At 30.1% G+C, this 21,300-nt stretch overlaps 1 protein-coding gene and 1 long non-coding RNA gene across 10 annotated transcripts; one reads left to right on the top strand and one right to left on the bottom strand.

The window, feature by feature from the left end:
• The first annotated feature begins 740 nt into the window (after positions 1-740).
• LOC129285238 (uncharacterized) lies at positions 741-10,980 on the top strand. 9 transcript variants are annotated; one of them, XR_008587125.1, is made up of 8 exons: positions 741-920; positions 1,043-1,136; positions 4,466-4,786; positions 5,913-5,985; positions 6,406-8,220; positions 8,311-8,382; positions 8,598-8,637; positions 8,800-10,980. It is a non-coding gene; the product is annotated as an uncharacterized LOC129285238 (long non-coding RNA). The 9 variants fall into 9 exon arrangements; XR_008587124.1 differs by having other exon boundaries at positions 741-1,136; positions 6,406-6,502; positions 6,994-8,220; XR_008587121.1 differs by having other exon boundaries at positions 741-1,136; positions 6,406-7,549; positions 7,704-8,220.
• A 9,485-nt stretch (positions 10,981-20,465) lies between these two features.
• Positions 20,466-21,080, bottom strand: LOC129286318 (kunitz-type elastase inhibitor BrEI-like). Its single transcript, XM_054922310.1, has one exon. It carries the CDS (start codon positions 21,078-21,080, stop codon positions 20,466-20,468), a length of 615 nt encoding a protein of 204 aa, XP_054778285.1.
• Positions 21,081-21,300: the final 220 nt, after the last annotated feature.

Genomic DNA, 21,300 nt, shown 5'->3' with positions numbered 1-21,300 from the left:
TTCTCAATCTTAGTTGCGCAGCCGCGCAATCTTAAGCCTCATTTGGCACGATGAAGATTTTGTTAATGAAATCAAAATAAAATTAAGTTTTAAGAATGTGTTTGGTATGAAAATGAAATTTTAATATAATATTAATTTATATATGTATTTAAAATGAGAAAAGACCAAATTGCTTTTTTTTTTTTCAAAATTAAAAAGACTTACCTTGTCATAAATGAACAAAAAAGATGAGCATAGTGAGGTTCACAAATTAAATTTAAGAGAATTGAAGCAATTCCATGGTCAATATGATATAATTGAATTCTAACATTTTTGGTAAAACTAGAATTTTTAGGAATTGCAACTCCTGCATACCAATCATATTTAAATTAAGATTCTATCTTTAATTCTATTTTTACCTTGCCAATTCAATGATATTAAATATGGCCTTAGTATCTAATCATTGGAGAAAATATGTAATCACCACAAATTTTTTTTAAAAAAATAATCTTTTTATTAATATTTTATTTAAAATAAATTTATGGAAAGTAAAAAATAATAATTTATTAAAATTTATATTAGTAAATTCTCTTAAAGATTTAGAGTTCGTATTCTATGAAGTAATAAAAGTTCAGTTTTTTTTTGTTTTAAATTATAAAAAATTTTGTGTCTTTTTTATAATTTTTTTTATATTCTTTCGTATAATTTTTTTCTTTTTTAGATCAGATTTTATCTTCCCTTATGCGAAAAAACAGAGCATCTGCGTTTCTATTTCTTGTTCACCGACAATGTGCTCCTCCTCTCTTCACTGTCGGATTCTTCTCCTCACAGTCAGACTTTTCTCCTCCCATCAACCTTCTCCTCTGGTCGCCGAAGCTGTGCCACCGTTGGGAGTGGTGGAAGCTGGTTGATTTCTCCTCTCTTCCTTGGTTGCTGTCGTGGTGGTTCTTCTTCTTCCTTGATCTAGTTCTACTTGTTCTTCCTTCTTCGTATTCGTCCGTCACTGATGGAGGCCAAGTTCTCATTTCTTCCTTTCTTTTTTCTCAATCACGCCATCGACCAGAGCTGGTATCTTCCTCCTTGCTTTGCGACAGCACTATTCTATGTGTGAGGGGGAGACTCCAAATCTTTCAATCCTTTTTCTTCTTTGCTTTTTGGTGAGTTTAAGCTTTATTTTCTCTCCCTTGCGTCGATTTTGTGTGATTTCTGCGATGTGGGTAATTGCTGGAAATTCTATTTCTGTTCTTCTAAATTAGTTGCTGTGCGTGCGAAGAGATATTATTGTTCAAACAAACTTAAATTGAAAACTAGGTAAGAAATGATTCATTGAGTATTTTGGTCTTTGTAGGAAGGAAATTGATTTAGATGCTATTTTTTTTTAGGAATTAAATTGATTTTGATAAAGAACTGAGTTTGGGGAGTATATTAAATTTAAAGGACGTGGATTAGTACATTTTTGGGAAAGAAGCTTCAAGAGAAAGATGATTGCCGTATGTCTTGATTTTGAATGCCCACAAGGCATTTGGTGAGATGTTTGATAAGAGGATGTTAATCTTTAGTAGCAAATGAATGTGAGAAACATATTATTGCTGTAGTAGGTAATTTTCTCTATAATACAAGGATGGAAATGAAATTAGAGAATTTTGTACTTGGTGGATGTTACAAAAACAAAGTTTGTTTGTTCTTGTGTTAATTCCTATGTGCCTGTAAAGTAATTGATGAAATGTTTTAGAGTTGGAAAAATAGGTTGAGCCTGTGGGCTAGCTCATTTAACCTGTATAATTTAATGAGTTAATTTGAAAAAATTAATCCGTTTTTTTAAAACGGGTTGGGTAGTCCAACCAGCAAAATTAGCAGGCTAAATCGGGTTGACCCGTGAGCTAGCCTATTTTTTTTAAAAAAATAATTTTTTATTTTTTAATTACATTATATTTTTTATAAATCTACAATAATGATAATGTTTCTTAAATATATAATTTATGACTCTCAAATATGTTCTTTACATTTGAAATATAATGTAATTCTTTTTACAATTTACAAATAAATTTTTTGTTATAGTTTGTGAAGATGATTTGTTAGTTTTATAGAAATATTTTGAATATATATTATTTATTAATCTCATAAGATCTATTGATTGAAATTATAAATATGAATTCATTGAGAAAAATAATATGGGTTTATATTCAAATTTTTTTTTCTCAATGACAGATAACACACCTAGGCGAAAAGATGATTGATATTGGATAGTAAAAATCTAGCGAAATGAATTTGCTTGGTTGAATTTTATGTTTATTTTATTTATTTACAAATTTTTTTTAATTTCTAATTTGCTTTAAAATATGAAATAAATATATATATTTATATTATATAAATTTTAAATTATTAAAAAAACTTTTGATAATTTTTTACGGGTTAACCCACAGGTTGGCTAACCCGTTAGAAAATGAGTTGTGTTAAATTTTTTAGTCTGTTTTATCTAACGGGCTGGCCTAACCTAACCCGCACAAATGCTAGCCTGCGCGAGCTAGCCCACAGGCTTGCCCGTAACCCATTTGTTCAGTATTAAAATGTTTGAGAAATGAAGTTTAGAATTTGGATATACATGAATGGTAATGTTGATGTTAAGATTTTCTTTCCTAAATTTTTAAATTCGTTTGGGTTGAAAATTTTGATTTATAAAATGCATGATAGGAATATCAACAATGTCTCTTGGAGCATTAGGGAATGAAGGCACGGGTAATATTATAAAAATAGCTAATTAAAAGTAAGGTATATGTTTGGAAATGCCTCAGATAAGTGTATTATTAATAGTCTTTTACCAAAATGTTATCTTTTAATGTAGATCATTTTTATTTCTATGATAAATATCGGATAGGTTGTTAATTGAATTATTTATCATGTGAAAATAAAATTGTGGCAAAGAATAATTTAGTATGGCATGTACATGTATTTTCTATTATGAATTATATTTTCAAGATTTATGAAATTATTTTGGATTAGCTTTGACAAATTTTAGTTATTTGATGAATGCAAGAATGAACATTTTTATAAAATTTTATTTTGACAAGTATTGAATTGGTGCTTGAAAATAATTTACGCGAGTTTGACATTAAGAATGAAAATTTTATTTCAGTAATAATTATTTTTTTCACATGTTTGAAATGAGATTTTTAAGAGAACTAAAAACATAACACTGTTGCTAACGGCAACTTCGTTAACCCTTGGTTTGTCATGATTAATGACTAACTAGTTCGGTTTTGTGAGTTTGTTCTCACGTCTTTTATTTATGTGTCTTGTACTTGCGTCTGTTTCGTGACTTCGACCATGTCTAGTTAGTTGTTCTCGTAGATTGTGTGTCCACATTTGTTTCGTGGCTTCAACCATGTCTGGTTAGTTACCCTTGTGAATTGTGTATTCACGTCTGTTTCATGGCTTCGACTATGTCTACTTAGTTATTCTCATGGACTATGTATTCACATTTGTTTTCTGTTTGTTTAGTCCTCAAAATTCTAGATTTTTAATTAACTTGTGTATTTAAATGTTCAATGGTTTCAACTATTAAGTATACTACTTTTATTTATACGTAAATGATTTGCTATCTTCAAGCAAAATAGAATGAAGAAATTCTAGTTCAATGTCATTTTATGATTATAATTGAGATTTTCTAGATTTAATGAATTTATTATACTGAATTATCCTCTTTTAATTAATTTACATAATTATTTGAGTTTACTATTTTACTCTTTAAAATTATATGTTGAGATGCTATTCACTGAAAAATACTTTGGTCTCAAATTCATTAACTAACACTAAATCTCTTACTGATCATTGAAGGGTTTATCACTGGCTGGAAAATGGAGGGGTTGTAAATTAAGCTACCTTTTGATATAAAATTTGAATTATGAAATTGTATTATGTAAATTAAACTTTAGATGCTTCACATAAACTATAGTTAGGGTCTTGATTTTGATATATATAATCTATCTGCTAATTGAAAGGAGTTGAGATTATGATTGATATGATATTTTGCATAAAACATTGTGTTGTAGAAATTTTGTGAGACCTTATTTATGGTAAAGGTTTTGTCCAAATTTTTACAAAAATATTGAAACTTTCGTTATATTATTAAAGATATAATTTTAATATAAATCTAATTATGTTTTAAAAATAAAAATAAAATCTCAATTTAAGGCTTAGGAAATGTATTATCCTAAATTTTAAATTAAGTAAATTTCTCTCTCAATTAATATTTTATTTAATTTAATTGTTAAAATTTTATAGCAAGTAAAGGGTGGTAATTTATTAAAATTTTTGCTAATAATTTTTTTAAAAATTTAAAGTTCGAATTTTATTGAAGAAAAGTTTAATTTTATTTTATTTTAAATTATACAAAAATTTTGTGTCATTTTTTGTAACTTTTTTGTGTTTTTTCTCGTCATTTTTTTATTCTCTTTCTTGTAATTTTCCACTTTTACCTTCTCATCAGATTTATCTTCTTTCTGGGAGAAAAAAACACAGCATTTTTGCGTTCGCTTTCTCTTCACCGACATCTTGCTCTTCTTCTCTCCTCACCGTCTCGAATTCCTCCCTCACTGTCGGACTGCTCTCCTTGCTGTCACCCTTCTCCTCTGCTCGCCGAATCTTGTTGTCACTGCTCGCCTCCTCGCCACCGTGATAGTGTGCTGTGATTTTCTGCTGCTGCTTCACGTTCCTCTGTTTCTTTCTATCCTCGGTGCTGGCGTGGTGTGCATGGGTGACCAGGGAGTTTGGGCTTCTGCCTTCCTCCGGTGGTCTGCATGCTTAAGAAGTGAGTTTCTGATTTTTTTTTTTCCTCCTCCTTTTCTGATCTTCCGTGGGTATTGAAGCTAAGAGATTTGACTCTTTTTTTCTATGATGCTATGGCATTTAGGTGAGGTTGAAAACTTTTACTTTGTTGTTCCAGCTGATTGTTATTGTGGCTTACGAATTTAGCAAGAAAACTTGAGAAAATTCAAAGGTGTACTTTGAAGTTGATAATTATTAAATTTGAATTTAGGTGTCGTTTATGGATGCCAATTCATTTTGATGCTAAACTGGATTTTAATTAGAGAATTAAATGTTGTAAGTTATTGAAATTCTTTGGATGCTTGTTTCATGATTTAATTGATGGAAATGCCCTCAAGTACTGGTAGAAATACTTAAAAGAAGAATTTAGTGGAACGAATGTTGTTAAACTTCCATGTTATAGTTTGAAAGAGGATATATAAGTTTTGATTTGAGCTACCGATTGGAATTTTAAAATACCAATTAGGAATAAGGATTACATAGAATTTTTGCATAATACGTTATTAAGTTTAAAGGAAGCATAAGAATAATGACATGGTTTGTTATGATTTATAATTAAGGATGGGTTACAAGAAGGTATAAGGATGAATTAAGATTTGTCAAATAGTTTAATTAACTAAGTATACTTGGAACTCGAACGATATCTAAATTATTGTTTGCAAATTATGAAGTTGCTTATGATTTAGTTCATATTATGTTTTAAGGTATTTGAACATGAAATTTGAAGGAGATATGGCTATTTAATTTTCATAGTAGATTATAGAGGAATTATAGATGCAACTTGAGAAATTACATGTTTTTACATATATATGTTGTATGGTTGAGAACCACTTATTGGAATCGTGTGTCATCTAAAGGGAAATTGTTAAATTATTTGTTAATTATAATTTTTGTTAATATGGAATAAGGGCCATGTCAATGGTTAAAATGGAGTGATGCCAAGTATTCTTGAACTACTTGATAGACATTGTTGGTAGGTTCAATAAGAGTTTAAGGGGTTAGTGAGAAATTTAAAGCAATATTGAAGAGCTTAAATATTAATTTAAATTGATTATTATAGAGAAGAAAAAAATTCATAATGATATGAGGATTGTTGGGTTATGTATTAGATTGATTTTCGGCATCATTGGAGTAAGTGAGAAATTGAGGGAGTCTGAATATAAGGTTTTTCGAAACTTTCAGGTGAGTGGGTAGTGTTCCAAATCCATTTTTGGTAGCATGTTTGTAAAATCTCTTTATTTAAATTTTACTATTATTTCTTTATAAATTGTACAATATTCATGTTAATCTTATTTTTATAATTGTTTTATCTCTGAACACGTGTTAATTTTACTAAGGATTTATATTATTGATAAGAAATGATTGAAACATATATGACAACTGGTATTATTTCTCATAAGCAATTAATTATTTAATTCTACATTGACACAAGATTTTATTACAATGATTTGTGTATGGAAGAAATGATAAATTATTTGGTTAATGGAAAAATGATAGTTGGATAGTACTTGCTAATGAAAATTTTGAAATTGGTTTCTTGCTCCATACATGCTTAATTTTGTTGAGGAGGACTGAGTTTAGAATACTGGATGTTAATGGCAGTTCTGTTAGCCTTTGGTTCGCCATGATATACTTAGCTAGCAGGGTGCTTATAGGAGGTGCAAGTCTTGTGCAATGTCCAATGTATGTGGATCGGAGGGTAAGTTATTCGTGAGCATTATACTTATACTTGTTTTCATAGGCTTCATGCTTGTATTAGTTTCGTGCTTTCAGCTATGCTTGGCTAGTTATTTACCCTCGTAGATTGTGTGTCCACGCTTGATTTGTTATTTACCCTCGTGAATTATGTGTTCACGCTTGTTATTCATTCTGATAAAACCCTCCTAAATTTAAGTTAAAATTTATCATTTCTCTAGTAATTCTCTAAAAGTACTTTATCAAACTATATTATTATTGAAAATTTCATATTTTATGAGTAGTAAAATTTTTAACACATTTATGTGATTCTGTTAGCATTGTTTAATTTCATGATTATATTATTGAGAAAATCATTATTTATTTCTAGTCTAAGTATATGATTTATTATTTTTTTAAGTCATTTTGAGTTAAATTTATTATTTATTATCTTCATACTTTCTTTATTACAATTTTGATTCGAACGCTTCTTATCGGTAATTTCTTTGTTCTCAGATATTGTAGCTGACCCTACATCTCCGGCGGATCATTGTGGGGTCATTTTGTTTTTGGAAAAGAGGAAGCCTATTGTGATTATTGTTTTGGTAAAACTACATATTTTATTTTGTAATCATAGCTTAGTACTCCACGGGCACCATAGTTAGGTCTCAGTCTTGTTTTGTTATTATGTAAATTGTTGGAATGGAGTTAGTCTCTTTGCTGGTTTGGTTGATAGGTTTTGCTGTTATAGAAATTTTGAAAGGTTCAAATTATAGGAGGAACCCTGTCGAAATTTCTGCAAAAGATTTAAAACTTTATGAACTTTATTATATATAACTTATATATATCGATAATTTAGCTTAATTTCTGATTAGTCAAGATTTATGAATATGAGTTCACCTCATACTTCATGCCAATCATACCCTTAGTATTGTGATATGACATGTACGATATGGTTCATATCTTGTGCTAATCACCCTCTATTTTTGGGGTGTAACGAAATATGGCCGAGTCTTTTTCTCAGATGCCTAAGCAATTGTTGCGTAGTCATCTCATTTGACGAATTACAAAGGTACGCATTTTCTTTTTCTGTTATCATCTTGCCTGTCTCTTTTCTCTCTCCCTCTCTCGCTTCTATAAGTTCTTTCCCCTCTTTCTTCTTCATCAGTTTCTTCTTAGCTTTATTATCTCTCATTTCTTGATCGGTTTCTTCTTCTTCTTTGTAGTCTTCTCCTCCTCCTCCTCCTCCTACTCCTCCACGGATGAATTAGTCAGAATGAGTGGATGGAAAAATTGAGGGAAGGAAATGAAATAAATTTCTAGAACAACGCTGCCGGAAATCTCTCCTCCATTATGGCTGTTTCAATTTCGGTTCTGCATTTTCCCTTCAATTTTCAATTGAAATTTATTTACTTTTTGTTTCCAAGGGGGTGCTTTTTGATTTGTTTTGTTGATTTATTTTGTTTGATGTATTATCCCTGCCTCTGCTGATTCAGTATGTTTTTTTGGTTTAAACTACAGGCAGCAATATCTTGTAGAAAAGTTTTGATACATTATTTATTTCTTGCCTGTAGTAGGATAGTTGAAAGCACTTCATTTTTTTTTAATTTTCCTGCGTTCTGTAGCAGTGATAGTTTAAAGCACTTCATCTTTGTTGATCTGTAGATTCAGTTCGCATAGTTAATTTATTTATCTTTGTTGATCAGAGTAGTTTCAGTTCGCCTTTTCTTCCATTGACTTAAGGTGAGTGTCTTTCCTATAAGGTAGTAACCGTAATTTTTTTTACAGCCATCTCTTTTTCTTCCATTTTAATAATGCCTTGATTCATTTCAGGATCATAAAAGCTTTATATGTTAAATTTGGAAGGATGCTTGGGAAAATCTGCATCTTTGGGTTCTCTAGCAGGTTATTTTACTTTCTTGTCTTTTAAGCTTGATTTGAGACATTACTCAAGTCATATCCTTTTCAAGATTGGTATTTTCTCTTTCTTTTTTTGACTTTTGCTTTCTTTCTTTTTGGGTTTTCAAACTTCAATGGCAGGTATCTTGAAAACTTTCTATGTTCAGTAGCTTTGAGTTTCTTACGATATGATGTCCTTTCTTGATTATTTTTCTTTGTAGATGTCACAACAAAAATGGGCTTGTTGCTGTGATTATCCAGGTATAATTTCTGATCCATACTTTGTTCTTTCTTTTCCAAGGATCACTATTTTAAGCGTGGGGTATCCATTTTATGAGTATTACCAATAGGGTCTTCATTATATGGTTTAGCATTGTTGTGGTCCATTGAGTTGAAACATAAGCATCCCTTCAACACCAACAGGTATCTTGCTAAAAAATGAGGAAAGCCTGGAAGTCCTTGAAATGATGATCCTAGCCAACAAAAAGTCAGATACTGAACGACAGTTAATGAGTTCACAACAATGCAAATTTAGTCAGATTGACCTTTCATTGATTGGCCTTTAATATCCCTTTCACTCTTTCAAAGGACCAGACTGCATTTTTTTCCAACATTTTAGGAAGTCCAATTTTGCAGATTGGCCTTTCCATGTATAATGATTTTCATATCTTTGAAGTCTTGGTATTATCCTCCATATCCATGCGTGACAATTATTGTCACTGTAATTGTTATATGCTCTGTTTCTACTCTTGCCTCTTGAGAATAATAATTATTAAAACAAGTTTTGGAGTAATGCTTTTTCAGTTTTTGAAGCTGTCTATCAAAGAACAAATCTGAACAACTTGGAGCACAATGAATTAAATAAAATGGAAGTACACTAATGTAACTAAAAATTAAGGGATCTTTTGTACAAATCTGAACCTTGGTAATTTATCCAGTGGCAGCATGTTCCCTATTTGAAAGCATGAGTTTTGTATGGTTATTTTATTCCAAATTATTATTAATTTTACTAGGCTTCCCAATATTCTTCTCATTGTTTATTTATTTCTTTGTAGAGTGATGAACTTTAGTCTGATTGACTTTATTTGTGGCAAATTGGTCCTTCCGTTTATGATTTTGGTTTATGAAAGGCTCTTCTTTAGGAGACATAGAATCACGTCTTTTAGAGATGAACATGATATTGTTAGTTCAATATGCTCCTGTGAGGAGAGACCTAAGTGCGTTGTTGAATATGCAAGGAAGTCTTCTTTAACAAACTTTGCTTTTGCTGCATGAGTTTTTTGGGACCCAAATTTTTGAAATGAAATGAAATCTTCTGAAAGCGTGTTATATTTATACACCGAAGTGTCTTTATAGAGAAGCTAATTGCCTAGCTGATTGCTTAGCTGGGATTTGTCATACTTTTGTAAACGATTTGTATATCATTGATAAAAGAACCTCCTTTCTTAGTAGGGTGGTAGTTGCTGCTTTTTTGCTTTGTACTGCTACTGTTGCTGTTTTGATTTCATTTTTCATACAAAAAAAGTGTCTTTTCCAGGTTAAATCACTACGTTTTGTTAAGTAAAAGCTAAGTGACTTTCTTTGTCATTGTAGTTAAGCAGAGTGAGAGAGAGAGAGAGCAACGTTTCAGAGGAAAAGAACATGCAAAGTATAAGTGAAGATATAAATAAATTTAAATGATAAATTTCCATTCAAACATTGGCGTGAAAGGTACTTCATTAAAAAAAAGAAAGAGAAAAAACTCACTTTTCTTTCTTTGTAATTTTCGTTATTTTCCTCGTGTGCAACAGTTTTGGCAAACTCCAGTTTCCACTATTAAGAAATTGAATGGTTTGATTTGTTACACAAATCCTTGCCTTTTAAAATGATCTATGGCAATTAGTTATTAAATTTGTTTGTCAATTTAACATGCAAGGGATACTGTGTTTGTGCTGTAGCTATTTGGAAAAGAGACAGAGAGTGGGATTTTGGTTTTGTATAGGAAGGAGCTCTGCAATGATTTTAGCCTTGATTTTGGTTTATAATCACGTGCTTATCACAGTTTGTAGTCCAAAATTTACTCATCACGGATGAAGTCAGATTTCCCCTACTTCTTTGTTGGGATTTTGCAACAACTCTAGGTACATCATTTATGAAGGGAAGCTAATTTTTTTGCGTACAGCTATACTCTTGGTCTTTTCAATTTTACTTCAATGATTTTTGTTCAGTCAGACACATTTTGGACCTCATCTCAGTCTATTTTCTTAGTTTGTTTAGTTGGTTGTTAGTGGTGAAGCAATAGCTGCTGCTGGTCTTGTAGCTGAAGCTAAGAAAGATCAAAAGAAGGTTGAGAAGAAAACAACTTTAGCATCACAAAATCTTTGATCTTTCTCATAAAACAACTCTAGCATTACAAAATCTTAATTATCATGCTAGGAAGAAGAAAACAAGCCTGTGATCCTCTTTCCAATATTCCAAGAGACTTTCAGAATATAAAGAGTTTTAATTTTTTTAGTAACATTAAAGAATATTAGTATCAAGTATTAGTTAAGGATATTCTAACTTAATAGCGAAAACAAACTAAAGCTTTAATCAAACATGGTTTTTTTTTTTTTTTTGAGGGGGGGGTAGCCTTAGCGCGCATGCACACACACACATTTTTATATTTACTTCACCAGTCTTAACTACATCCACCAATAATATTATGAAATAATGTGTAGAAGGCCATTGTTATGCCCATGCCTCCTACAAGTTTTTTATTGGTTGACGTAGATAATTATGGTTTCATTATCTTTTAAATTTTTATTTTATATAACTTAAAAAACTAAAATTTTTCATAATTGAATATGCTGCTAATCATAAGGTAGTTAAAGCTAGTTTACTAGTTTATAAATAATAATATTCAAATTATTAAATATTAATATATTTAATATTTTGGCAATATTTATTAAATTTTATTTTAATAAGACTTTAGAGTGCCCAACACTCCTGGAAAAAGAGTTTAGAGGCAAATTAGCATTAAATGATATGGTTAGAGTCTCACTTATCACTATGTGTGGGCTCCATGCACATGCCACGCTAACAGAAAATAGGAAAATTAACAGATGACTAATCAAAGGGGTTTTTTGCTCCTTGAAAAATGGTTCAGGGGAAAAATTACCCTATTTATTAGTATAGAGTGCCCAGTGCTTCTCAAAAAGAAGTTCAAGGGTAAAAATACATCTTAGCCTTAATTTTTAACTATGGCTTGTGGGTTAGGGACAAATGAGGATTGAGAAATCTTTAATAAATTCTTGACTAGATATTGGGTTCATGCATTTCTATTGAAGATATTTGAAGTAGAGTTATAATTAAATAAAGTCGTTTGTTTTTCTTATCTAGCTAATAGAATAGCCCAAATGGCAATTGAGAGATGTGTAGATGGAGCAAATTAGTATCTTGGGATCTTTTCAGGTAAGTGGATAATGTTTCAAAAGGAACATCAACAATTTTTTTTTAAAAAAGCTATTGTTAAGCATATTAACATAATTATATTAGGGTAATTTTGATCCCCATATCGATTACTGCAAATAAAAATACTTCCATTTTACTAAGTCTTAAGAGAAGATAGAATTATTCTATGATTGAATATCTTTGATCATTTTAAATATATTGATGTTGATATATGGTTTAAGGAATGATTTACCATTGATTCATGCATGGAAAATATGGATAAATTGTTTTATATAGAATATGATGAAATATGTTGGAAGAAATAATATTTTGATTTTATAGAGCCATCCATGCTTGATTTAAAATGTGGATTAAATCAAAACACTAGTTGCTAATGATAGTACTGTTAACCCTTGGTTAGCCACAGTTAAATCCTAACTAGCTTGGTAATCGTGAGCATAGTACTCACGATTGTTATTCGTGAGTTTAGTGTTCACGCTTGTATCGTGACCTTCTGCTGTACTTGGTTATTTACTCTCTTGAATTGTGTCTTCGCTTGTTGGTTATTTACTCTCTTGGACTATATGTTCATACTTGTTAATTGTTTTGATTAAGTTATGCTAAGAATGAGTTTTGAAACTTACCATCTATTTAAACTGATTTTGTTAAATAAGTTGTCCTGACATCTTGTATGGATTTTATAATGACTCATACATATTCCTTAATTGTTTAAAGCAAATGTTGTAGCGTAAAAGTAGGACTGGAATGCTATATTATCATTAGTTGAATTCATCCATAAATGATTTATATATTTTCATAAAATTTATTGGCCTGTGAGGTATGTGTTTTTGTTTTCTATTTTTCAAATGGACATTGTTAAATTCATAATTGTTTTGTTAGCACACTTTTCCTTTATTTTCTTTAAGTTTAGAGTGGGACGTTATTCATTAAAAAATATTTTTGGTTTGAGATACTCAGTTGATCATTGAGGGGTTTACTATCAAGGTTGAAGAGTTGAAGTGTTAACCACTAAATTGAAGTGGAGGAATTCACAAACCGCCCTCTTTGGATGTAAACTAACTTGAATTTGTAAAATATATTTTGTAATCTTGTTTTAAGTACTTCACTTAAGCTATAGATAGGATTTTTGTTTGACTATCTCTATTGTTGATCTGCTAGTAGGAGTTGAGCTTCCTGTGGTTATTTTGTTGTGAAAATGCTATTTTAGTATTTTGTTGTGAAAATGCTATTGTAGGATTTTTGAAAAGTCTTATTTTTAGGTGAGTTTTTGTTGAAATTCCTTTAGAAATTTATTACTTTTGTTATCATATAAAGCTTATATTAAATAATCTTACTCTGTATGATAGATATATTTATGGTTATAATTAGGCATTTTTTGAATTAAGGCTTAAGGAATGTGTGTTTGAATATATATCTTATGTCAGTCTCACCTTATTTTTTGGATGTGACAACTTTTGTTTTATAATTTCTTTTCTGTTTCAAATTGCTGCACAACAAAATTCTGGGAAATTTAAAATGTGAGAAATTTGAATTGCATTGTTTAAATTCTTCTTGCAATGTTTATTTTAGGTCACGACAACGTTTTTTTTTAGGCAAAAGTTTTTGTTAGTGTTGCCTAATGTGCATATAAGCAATAATTTTTGCATCTTGTTATTAATTCTTATTTTAAGTAATAAAATTTGGCAACATTTGAAAATTGTTTTCTAAAGTAGAATAGACAATGATTTTAAAGTACTTTTCGTGTAACATTTCAAATTGTTTCCTATTTATATTCTTTTTAGAAACATTTAAAAACTATTGCTTGTTATTTTTTTATTAATATAAATTTATCTTCATTTTGTTGATTACTTATCTATATTCTTTTATTTATTTGTTTTCTTAATTTTATTTATTAATTAGAAAATTTTAAAATTTAATTTAACAATTATATATATATATATATATATAATTTTTTTGCATTATAATAACTAAATGTCATGTTACAAAAGTGGTTAAAGCCATCTTCTCTGTAAAAGGATTAGGGTTTGAATTCTAGGTGAGGAAGGAAATGATAAATTTTGACTATTTAATATTTTTGCAATAATTCTTAAGTGTTGTTTATTCCTATATGATAAGAAATAGAAAAAAAAAAAACTGTTGCTCATTTCAATGTCCCAAAATTATTGCCTATTGTCTTACCATAAACAACAGTTTTATGATTTATGGTCTAAAGTGTGAAAAAATTGTTGCCTTAGACTATAGGTAATGGGGACAAGTTTTATACTCAAAAACCGTTGCCTATACATCTATAGGATATGATTTTGCACCATGTTGCAGTGATTTTTTGTTATTGCCACATATTAAAAATGTTAGTGGTCATAGGTATTTAGAGTAATCGGAAAAGTTTTGGGCTTGTATATTTTGTTGTTGTTTAGTTAGTTGTCCAATTTGAATGCATATCTGTTTTACGACTGAGCAGACAATGCTTCTTTGGATTATATGGATCAATTTTAGAGGTTATAGATTTATTTTTTTATATCAATCCGTTCTTCAGAATATCCTTGTAAGTACTTAAGGAATAAGTAATTTCATATTCGAATTCAATAATTTAAATTTAGTTTTATTTTCCAATTTCGATAAATTTTTATTAAGCATCATCATGCTTGTAACGTTCCAAATTGTGGGCCTAATAGTCCCAGCATAAGTCTAAATTTAGTATGCTATTTAGCCCAGCTGAGAGTTAGTGGAGTAGGAATCCTAGAAGTTCTTCCCTCAAGTGCTAGAAACATAGCTAGGGACTAGCGTGCAATTAAGAGTATTTTTTGGGGTAAGGTGTAAATATTAAAGATGTGTTTTTAGATGTATTTTTTTGGAGCTAGTAGTGGGAATTCCAAAATGAGATGAAAGGATAAAGTTAGGCCAGTAGAGTTATAGTGCCATTTGATATCAATCTTGAAGAATAATCACTATAGTTGCCTGATTGAGTAGAGGCAAGTTATTTTACAACTTAGTCCTCTAGTTCTTTGTCACACCCAAAGAGGGATCACAACAGATCCCTAGGGTCACAGTAGTTCCTAGTGCAATATAATAGAGTCACTGTAGAATCTAAAGATCATAGTAGATCTTGACAAGTTTAATTTAAGTGAGATCCAAATAGATCTCCCGGTCACAATAGATCTAAGCAACATAATTCCTAAGTTAAATGACATAACAGCTTTCAGGGAGAGCGATGACCTAGAATGAATTTAGAATGTACATGCCTTTTGAATTTGGTTGGCTAATACAAAGATAATATCCTGGATTTTTTTCTTTCTAAATAGCTCATATTATTTCTAGTTAGGCTGATGCAAAATAATAAAGTGAAGTAAGTGACGAGGGCGGCCTTTTCTCTCCATTTTGAAATATGAGAAAAACTATCATTTATCTCTTTGTTTTTAATTATAAGTAAAATTATAAATTTTAATAAGTATTTATTACATTTTTCCAAATTATCTCTCATAATAATACAAGGATAATTTAATATAATTTTTTTAATTTCAAACATAATTTTTATACTTAACTAACTTTATTAAACTATATGAATTGATCTATTTGAAGATAGAGGGAATAGTAATTAGTTATGGTAAATATATAGTAAGTTAGTATACGACAAGATATACCTATAATTTGCAAAATCTGTATCACAAATTAATTTTGTTTAACATGGGACCAGTACATGACAACTAATGTTACGGAAGTATAATTTTTAAAATTTGAGTATTTAAGAGTAAATTGTAATGATCATAAATTTAAATTTTTATAAAAAAATTCTTTCAATTAATATTTATTCAAATTAGTTATAACAAGTGGGCAATAATATTTTACTGTAATTTATGATAGTATCTTACTTGAAGGTCCAGTCCAAATCTTTTTGAGTAATTGATTTATTTTATTTTTTTTAATAATGGAAAAATTACCAAAATGCTCTGTTATGTTATAAAAAAAATTTGGGACCTTTCCTATAATTTTTCCAATTGTTCTTTGATCAGATATTTTTTTCCCTTCCTTGTGCGAAAAGCACAGCATCGTTCAGCATCCGTTTCTTTCCCTTCTCTTCACTGACATCATGCTTCCTCCTTTTTCCTTCTCTTCTTTTCATTAACCATCGTTAAGCTTCCTTCTCCTCCAGTCAGGATGCGGTCGAAAGGTGCGTCATCTCTGTCCACTGCGTCTCCTTCTCTGTTTGTTCTGCTGTTGTGATGGTTGCTGTAGGATTTTCTTCACTCAGCAACGTTGCCTTGTTCCTGGATGTTTTGGGTCGCCGCCGGTCTAGTGGCTATGGGGTGTGCCACTCTTTCCTCCTCCTAGTTGGTTTTGTTCAGGTGTGTGGGTGTCTAATGTTTGAGATTCTATTTTTAAGACGCTGTAAGGTTGGGTTGTAGTTGTCTTCTTCTCCCCTGTTCTGTTGCCCCTTTTCTGTTCCTTCCTTTTCGTGTTGTGGATGATCTGAGGTGCGGTAATTTGTTCCTTCACTTCTCTATTGTTGCACGAGCATTTGTGGGTTGAGATTGTGAAATCTTTCCTTCCTTCCTTTGCTGTCGCGAATAATATGGATGATGAGGAATTTTTTTCCTTGAATTAAGATTGATTGATTTATTGATTAATGGAACTAGGAAAGCTGATTAATTTCATGTCTATATTAGAAAATTTTTGAAATATGAAATTAGATAGGAAGAAGCTTGGTTATAGTTGACGTTCAATGCTGACAAAGTGTTTGATAGAATGTTTAAGAGAGAGTTTAGTTATATAATGGCTTGATTTTTGATATATATAATGATTATATTACTGATTAAATAAATTAGCATTGGAAGATAATTATCTTTTATAAAATTTGGGAGGTTGCTTGATTCAAATATTTATTTTGTAAAATTTTTGGTAGTTGGAATCAAAGGAGGAAAATGCTTGATTTGAGTTTAAAAATTAATGCATGATACATGTTTGATAAAAATGTCTATTAAAAAGATTTTTATTTAATTATATAATTTATGGATTCTATTAATTTTATGATGATGCATTTGGTATGGTTTCTATTTAAGTCAACTTAACCTTGTGGAGAATTTTAATTATGTAGTTATTGGGTGGTTAACTAAATTTTGGAAATGGCACTATTGATGATTTATGAATTATGGTGTTGACTTATTTTGGGAGGCACTTAAGGTGTTTGATAAAGCGGGTTATAGAAGTATTTTTTTTAGAGTTGGATGTGCACTCATGTAATATACATACCTTAATTAAAATTTAACTATTTGTGTTTGAGAAGAGTTGGAAAGACAAGTGTAGTATTGACAAAGCTTTAGATATATATATATATATATATATATATATAAAGTATTGTAAAGACTGAAGAACTTTAGTTATATATCGGATTGATTTAAGAACTCAGTGACTATAGTGTTGTTATGGGAAAGGAGTTTATTAAACATGGATAAAGGTCATAAAAAATTTGTATTATAGAGGATTTGGAGAAAGAAAATCTCAATTAAGGTAGTAAGGAAGGATTGAAGCTTTAAAAGGTGAATTTTGCACTTGGGAATATTATAGGTAAGTGGATAGTGTTTCAATTGATTTATAAATAAAATTCTTTTTCTAATTTTTTTTATAGGTCATTTGATAACAATTATATTATGTATTTAATACTTTGTTAATTAAATTATTTTTATCTTGAAAAATTGTAAAGAGATGTTGAAGGATATTTAAATTATGATGTGTATGTTTTTCCTTACAAAGGATACTTTCAAGATTCATGAAAATATTTTATCAGCATTGGTAATATTGGTTTCTCAATAAATGCAAGCATGGACATCAATTATGAAATTTTATTCCGGCAAGATTTTAATGCTCAAAATTCTTCATGTGATTTTGAGAATGGAAAATATATTTTAATAGTGATGACTTTCTTGTATGTTTGAAAATGAATTTAAAGGAGATTTTATACAGAACATTGATTGTTAATGACAGTTCCATTAGTCTTTAACGCGCCATGGTCAACAACTAGTTAGTTTAATTTTCATGAACTTTGTCCTCACATTTGTTATTTGTGAACCTCATATCTGTGTTTGTTTCATGGTTTCAAGTTGCGTTTGATTAGCATTATTCTTGTAGACTGTGTGTTCATGTTTGTTTCGTAGCTCAAGCTGTGTTTGGTTACTTATCCTTGTAAACTGTGTGTTCATGTTTGTTTTTGTGGCATAAGCTGTATTTAATTATTTACCCTCATAGATTATGTGTCCACGTTTGTGAATTGTTTTGATAAATTTTCAGAAATATGAATTTTTAATCAATTGATGATTTCACACTCTAATGATTTTAAATTAGCAAATGTTAATATTTTCATTTATATATTTATTTAATTATTTTGACTTGTCAAGATCAAATGTTAAAGCTTTTTTGTCGTTATAAATTTAAAGTTTTTTGATATTGAAGTTATATAGAATTTTTATTCTGAGCTTACAAATTCATTTACATTGAATTACTTTCTCTTTAATTTATGTAACTATTATATTTTATTCACTTTAATGTTATAAAAATGTTATGGTTGGGACATTATTCACTGAAAAATATTTTTTAATCTCAAGTAGCTTGTACCTGCATTAGATCATTTAAGGGATTTTGCTATTGAATTGAAGCTAAGATATCATTTTGATTAATGTCTATTTTTAATGTAAAATTTTAATTTCTATATTGTACTTTTATAAATAATTTTATAGGTGCTTTACATAAGTTATGGTTAAGATTTTTATTTCGTAATATTTCATCTATTAGTTGGAAGGAGCTGAGTTTCTAGATGATATAATATTTTTTTTAAATTTATATTGTAAAAATTTTGGGGAAATTCTATTCTCAGGGAGAGAACCTGTTGGAATTTTCACAAAAATATTAAGGCTTTATTTAAATAAAATGTATTTTTAAAATGAAATATTTTTTATATTAGGCTTAAGGGATGTGTGTTTATGTGCATATTTCATATTGATTACTCCCATATTATAAATAAAGAGTATTATATGAAAAATCATGTAAGAGTACTCCAAGCTGGAAAATGGAAAAGAAAGTAAGTTAAGCCCATAATACAAATGGGGCAATTTATAATTATTGAAAGTTTAGGATACTTAAGTATAAATAATTTTGGAAAAATTGCTAGTTGCATGGATTGAAGAGTAATTCTAAGGCCTCAAAATAAATTATTTAAAACATGAAAGTATTTGCTACAGGCTCAAATTATTAGAGCAAGAAAATCCCAAAAAGAATTAAATTAAAAGCTAGAAACGTTGTTTGGGTCTAAAGGAAATTAACTTGAATAAAAGCCCAAATTGGCCCAGTAGCAAGATTAGTAAATGTTGCCACATCTAAGGCTAAAACCTAAAAGAGCGAATACAAAGTTGATCTCAAGGGGAAATTACCATGGTTAAAAGGTTAAAGGTTAAAGAAATTAATCATGGTTGACAACAAGTGAATATAGTTAATTAAAAGTCACCATGATTAGCAAAAGAGCAATGATAGTTTGTAAAAGTAGGCATGGTTAAGGGAAGCAATGAAGAGAGAGAAATGATGAAGGAGAAATGTTTCGATTTTATTTATAAGATATTTTAAACATATTTTACCAGAATAAATGAAAATTTTATCAATGAGAGTTAGGTCTAGCAAAAAGGACTAGTTTTTTATAATATAGTGAACTAAGATTTAAATCCCTACTAAGAGAGTTGCGAACATTTAGTGCTTAATCATACTTCAAATAAGATTACTTCTAGCTAGTAGGAGGATATCTGTAAACAATAAGAAAAAAGAACTAATGAAAACTTAAAAATTTATTAATTTTATCTAAAAAATTAATAAATTTTTAACTTTGTCTCTATTATATATATATACAAATAATTTTTAACTTTGTCACTATTATATATATATATAATGTATTTTTCTCCTACTGCCATTTAATAAGGGAAAAAATTTGTGATAAAATTTAATGGCATGACTTATGAATAAGAATATAAAAATTCTTCAATGTTTGTCTTATAAATAGGTTGGAGGGAATATATTATGATTGGTGGACTCCATAATTTTTCAACGCAACTTACTTTCTCATTTCGACAGTACCATTTCCTCCACCTTCTTCCATTTATATTCGTGCAAGGCATAAGAAGATAAAACGATAAGAGCTTGAGAGCCTTTCGTGGAGAAAGAAGCTAAGAGATAAGGGATGAAAGTTAAACAAGATCTTATCTCTCCAAACCTCTTCACAAACCTTGTTCTATACTCCTCTTGAGCTCCAATCCTATGCTCTTAGATTTGATGAGATGAGATTTATTTATGTTGTTCTTTAGCTTTAATTTATTTTACAGTTAGTCCAGTTTGGTATTGCTCAGGCCAATAAAACAGTAGTTAAAGAGATTTAAATTCCAATATTGTAGGAGAAAGAGAAGAGAGATTAAGTCGGCGAAGAATGCACTCAAGTCAAGTAGTAACAAAGCAGACGGTCACATTTATTCATAACAACACTTAATCATCAATAACAATACAGATATAAAGGCTGATTTATTTAGAGCCATACAAGGGAGCTCGTTAAACAGTATCAGCAACAACATTATTAATATCACACAGTACACCATCATCATCACTTAAGCCACCATCTTACGGATACGAGGCGCCTAGGTGGAAGTTAAGGTCGTTGGTTTTTCATAACGGATGAAGTGGACATCGAATCCTTTATCCGTACACAGCTCCAAACGATAAAAGTCTCGGGTGTCGCCGTAAGCTTGGGTGACAAGGAAATAATCAGTATTAGGCCCATTAAAAATATTGAAGGCAATATTATATGCACCAGTTTGAGACTCAGATTTCCTAATGCGGAATGAACCTTCCATGGTTGGAACACCTTCAGGTGGACCAATAAGAACCGGGTAAACTTTATTACTGAAAAATTCAATAGTCCAGTTGGGTGATTTAGCACACAGAGGAGCCTCATTGAATGTGATGTACAAGTCTTCTTGGGTCTTGATGCTCGTGGCGTCTTTGTCTTTGGGAATAAAAATCACATTCTTAGCATCTGTCCCGAAGACCACCGAAACCGGGCATTGTTGCTGCCAGAGTACTTCGGTGGTAACTGCACGGTCATGGTCTGAGGCATCCATGATGAAGTATTTTTCACCAGGCACAAGAGGATTTCCTTTGGTGTCAACCACTACTTCTTTTTCTGTAGCTAGGGTTAGGTGTTGTGTGGAGATGAAGGCAATGAAGAGAAGGAAAAACAGAGCAGTCTTCATAACTGCTAGTTGAGTAATGTGAGGACTGAAATATTTGAGCAGTCTTCAAAAGGGAGGGTGTGGTGTGGAGATACAAGCTTGCAGGGCTTCTCTTTATAGAGTTAAAAGGTGAGAGTGCAAGCATGCAGTTTAATGAAGCACGTTTACAATGAGCCAACATTCACGCAAGAGATATGTTGATAAGATGAAGGACCACACCTTGTGGTTTCATTGAATTGGG

This window comes from Prosopis cineraria, unplaced genomic scaffold, assembly GCF_029017545.1.
Source record: "Prosopis cineraria cultivar Desert tree isolate PC_DT_omini unplaced genomic scaffold, ASM2901754v1 PC11, whole genome shotgun sequence".
Lineage (NCBI taxonomy): Eukaryota > Viridiplantae > Streptophyta > Magnoliopsida > Fabales > Fabaceae > Prosopis > Prosopis cineraria.
Note: the sequence above shows the minus strand (reverse complement) of the source record. Positions and strands in the feature narration are given on the sequence as shown.